This window comes from Nestor notabilis, unplaced genomic scaffold (assembly GCF_000696875.1).
Source record: "Nestor notabilis isolate BGI_N333 unplaced genomic scaffold, ASM69687v1 scaffold26203, whole genome shotgun sequence".
Lineage (NCBI taxonomy): Eukaryota > Metazoa > Chordata > Aves > Psittaciformes > Psittacidae > Nestor > Nestor notabilis.
Genome location: NW_009923703.1, coordinates 1 through 2,079, shown reverse-complemented (window position 1 = coordinate 2,079; position 2,079 = coordinate 1). Strand labels below are relative to the sequence as shown.

General features: G+C 60.1%; 1 protein-coding gene across 1 annotated transcript; it reads right to left on the bottom strand.

Annotated features, from left to right (window-relative positions):
- Positions 1-1,255: 1,255 nt before the first annotated feature.
- Positions 1,256-2,072, bottom strand: PAM16 (presequence translocase-associated motor 16 homolog (S. cerevisiae); the record flags this gene model as incomplete). The annotated part of the gene is made up of 3 exons (XM_010012289.1): positions 1,256-1,342; positions 1,514-1,579; positions 1,959-2,072. Coding segments are annotated over 3 exons (267 nt in total), but the record flags the coding sequence as incomplete, so codon positions are not given.
- Between the last annotated feature and the right edge of the window lie 7 nt (positions 2,073-2,079).

The window sequence follows — 2,079 nt, the reverse complement described above, 5'->3', positions numbered from 1 at the left end:
ACTGGCAGTGCCTGGCGGGGGTACCTGCTCCTTGGGATGGGATGTTCCCAGATGAGTCCCCCCAGGCCATGGGGCAGTGCTGGGGCGGGCAAGATGCTGCCACAGGGCCAGGAGTGGGCAGCATGTCTGGCCTCTGTGCAGGCAGAGCTTGGTGCCACCCCTGGCACATGCAGGGGGGTCCCATGTACCTCCTGCTGCCGGGCAGGACCCTGCTTATGACTTCCTCTGAACCAGGGCAGGAGTCTCCCTCATCCTGCCCCCTCCATGCTGGAAGGAGCCCCCAGCCATGTGTGCCCCGTGGGGAGCTGGTCTCCCTGCCCTCACCCTCCTTGGGCCGGGTGCTGCCACAGCCCCAGCATGGCCACAGGCCAACGACCAGGCCACCCCGGCCAGTGTACCGTGTACGTCTCCTCGCTCCTTCGTCAGTTTGTTGTTGCACATTCCAGGACATCAGTATTTTAACGGTCTCGAAGTGCCTTTCTATTGTAGTTTCTGGGTTGTTTTTATTTTCCTCCTGTTGGGCTCCATCGCTGTTAGCATAGCGTTTTAAGGACTGCAGAAGTAAGAGATAAGCTAACGACTATAACACTATATTCGTCCAGGGGAGAGGAAGTTTATTAAGAAAACAATAAAGTGAAGTTGAAGTAAGTTCCTGTTTCAGTGCATGACCAAGGTGATGGCAGCAAGGAGACCACAGTGGGGACAGAGAGGTACAGGAGCCATCTCAGGGCACAGCTGCTCTGCCTGACCCCTGGCAAGTCCCACGCTCCTGGGCTGGCAGCTGTGGCACCAGTGAAGCCCTGCCAGGATCTGTGGGATGAGCCGCAGGTGAAGGTGGCCACAGTGTCAGTGTGTCCCCCTTGGCCCCTCAGCCCATCCCAGCAGCCTGCCCGCAGTGGGAGAAGGGTAACAGCACAGAGCTCCTGGCACTCCTGGGGTACGGAGTCAGAGGTATCCATCTGCTCAGGCCAAGAGTGTCTGAACCCACCATGAAAATACCTTCCTGGGAGCCACTTGAGCCATGGCAGCCCTCAAATCCCCAGGACCACCCGTTCTTCCCCAGCTGCCTCCCTCCTCCTCTGAAGGGCAAAGCCCAGCCCCACCAACCCCTTGCAGGGACCCATCCCTCCTGGGGTGGTGGGTGAGTCCCCTCTCCCAGGGCACAGAGCAGCCAGGCCAGATGCTAGAGTACATAGTATTTATTAGCTACCTATAAGTTAAGGGTGAGGGAGACGGGGCACGGGGGCAGCAGGGGTCACGTCTCAGCTTTCCGGCTTTTCTCTTTCTCATCCTTAGCCTGGATGCGGAGCTCCTCATCCAGCCGCTCCTTCGCTCTCACCACCTGCAGGACATGGGGACAGGGTGACACATAGGGACAGGGCTGCTCCTTCCCTTCCCTGCCTCATCTGTGCCAGTGCTCCAGCTCTGCTCTCCCAAATTCCAGGCAGGGGAAGGTGCTGAGGGCAGGGACAGGTGCCAGCACAGCCCCAGCTCCACTCCTCCTTTGGCTCACCTTGGACTGCAGGTAGAAGGAGCCTCCCACTGACTTGTCGTTCACCTTGAACAAGTGGTCGTAGTTCTACCAAGGAGAAATTCCCCGTCAGATCCACCTCCCCAGCCCTCACCACCCCCGAACCCCCGCAGCGGTGCCGGAGGTGACAAGTGCAATCCTGGGGACATGGCTGGCTCTTCCTGACCCCCCAGCGGGTCCCCATGCTCCTGGACGAGTGCCTCCAGGGGTCCCACATCCCCTCCCTGAGCAGCACCACGAGGAAATGCAGGGGTCAAGCTGGGCAGGCTGCTAATGCCCGTGAGCTGCCAGCACGCTCCTCCAGCTGGGGCAGGGAAACCTCAAACTGGGATTAATTGGGCCCAGGACAGCACCACACCAGGCAGCAGCCATGGGGGAGCAGGGCCTAGCCAGCACTGCCCCTCTCCAGCTCTGAGGGAGCCTCTACCTTCTGGATCTCCTCTGGGTTGAGGTTTGAGACGTTCAGGATCTGCTGAGCTTCCTGGAGGCTGATGCCAATGATCCTGGAGGCAGCAGCGGACTGGGGCCTCTCCGAGCGCCCTCGTGCA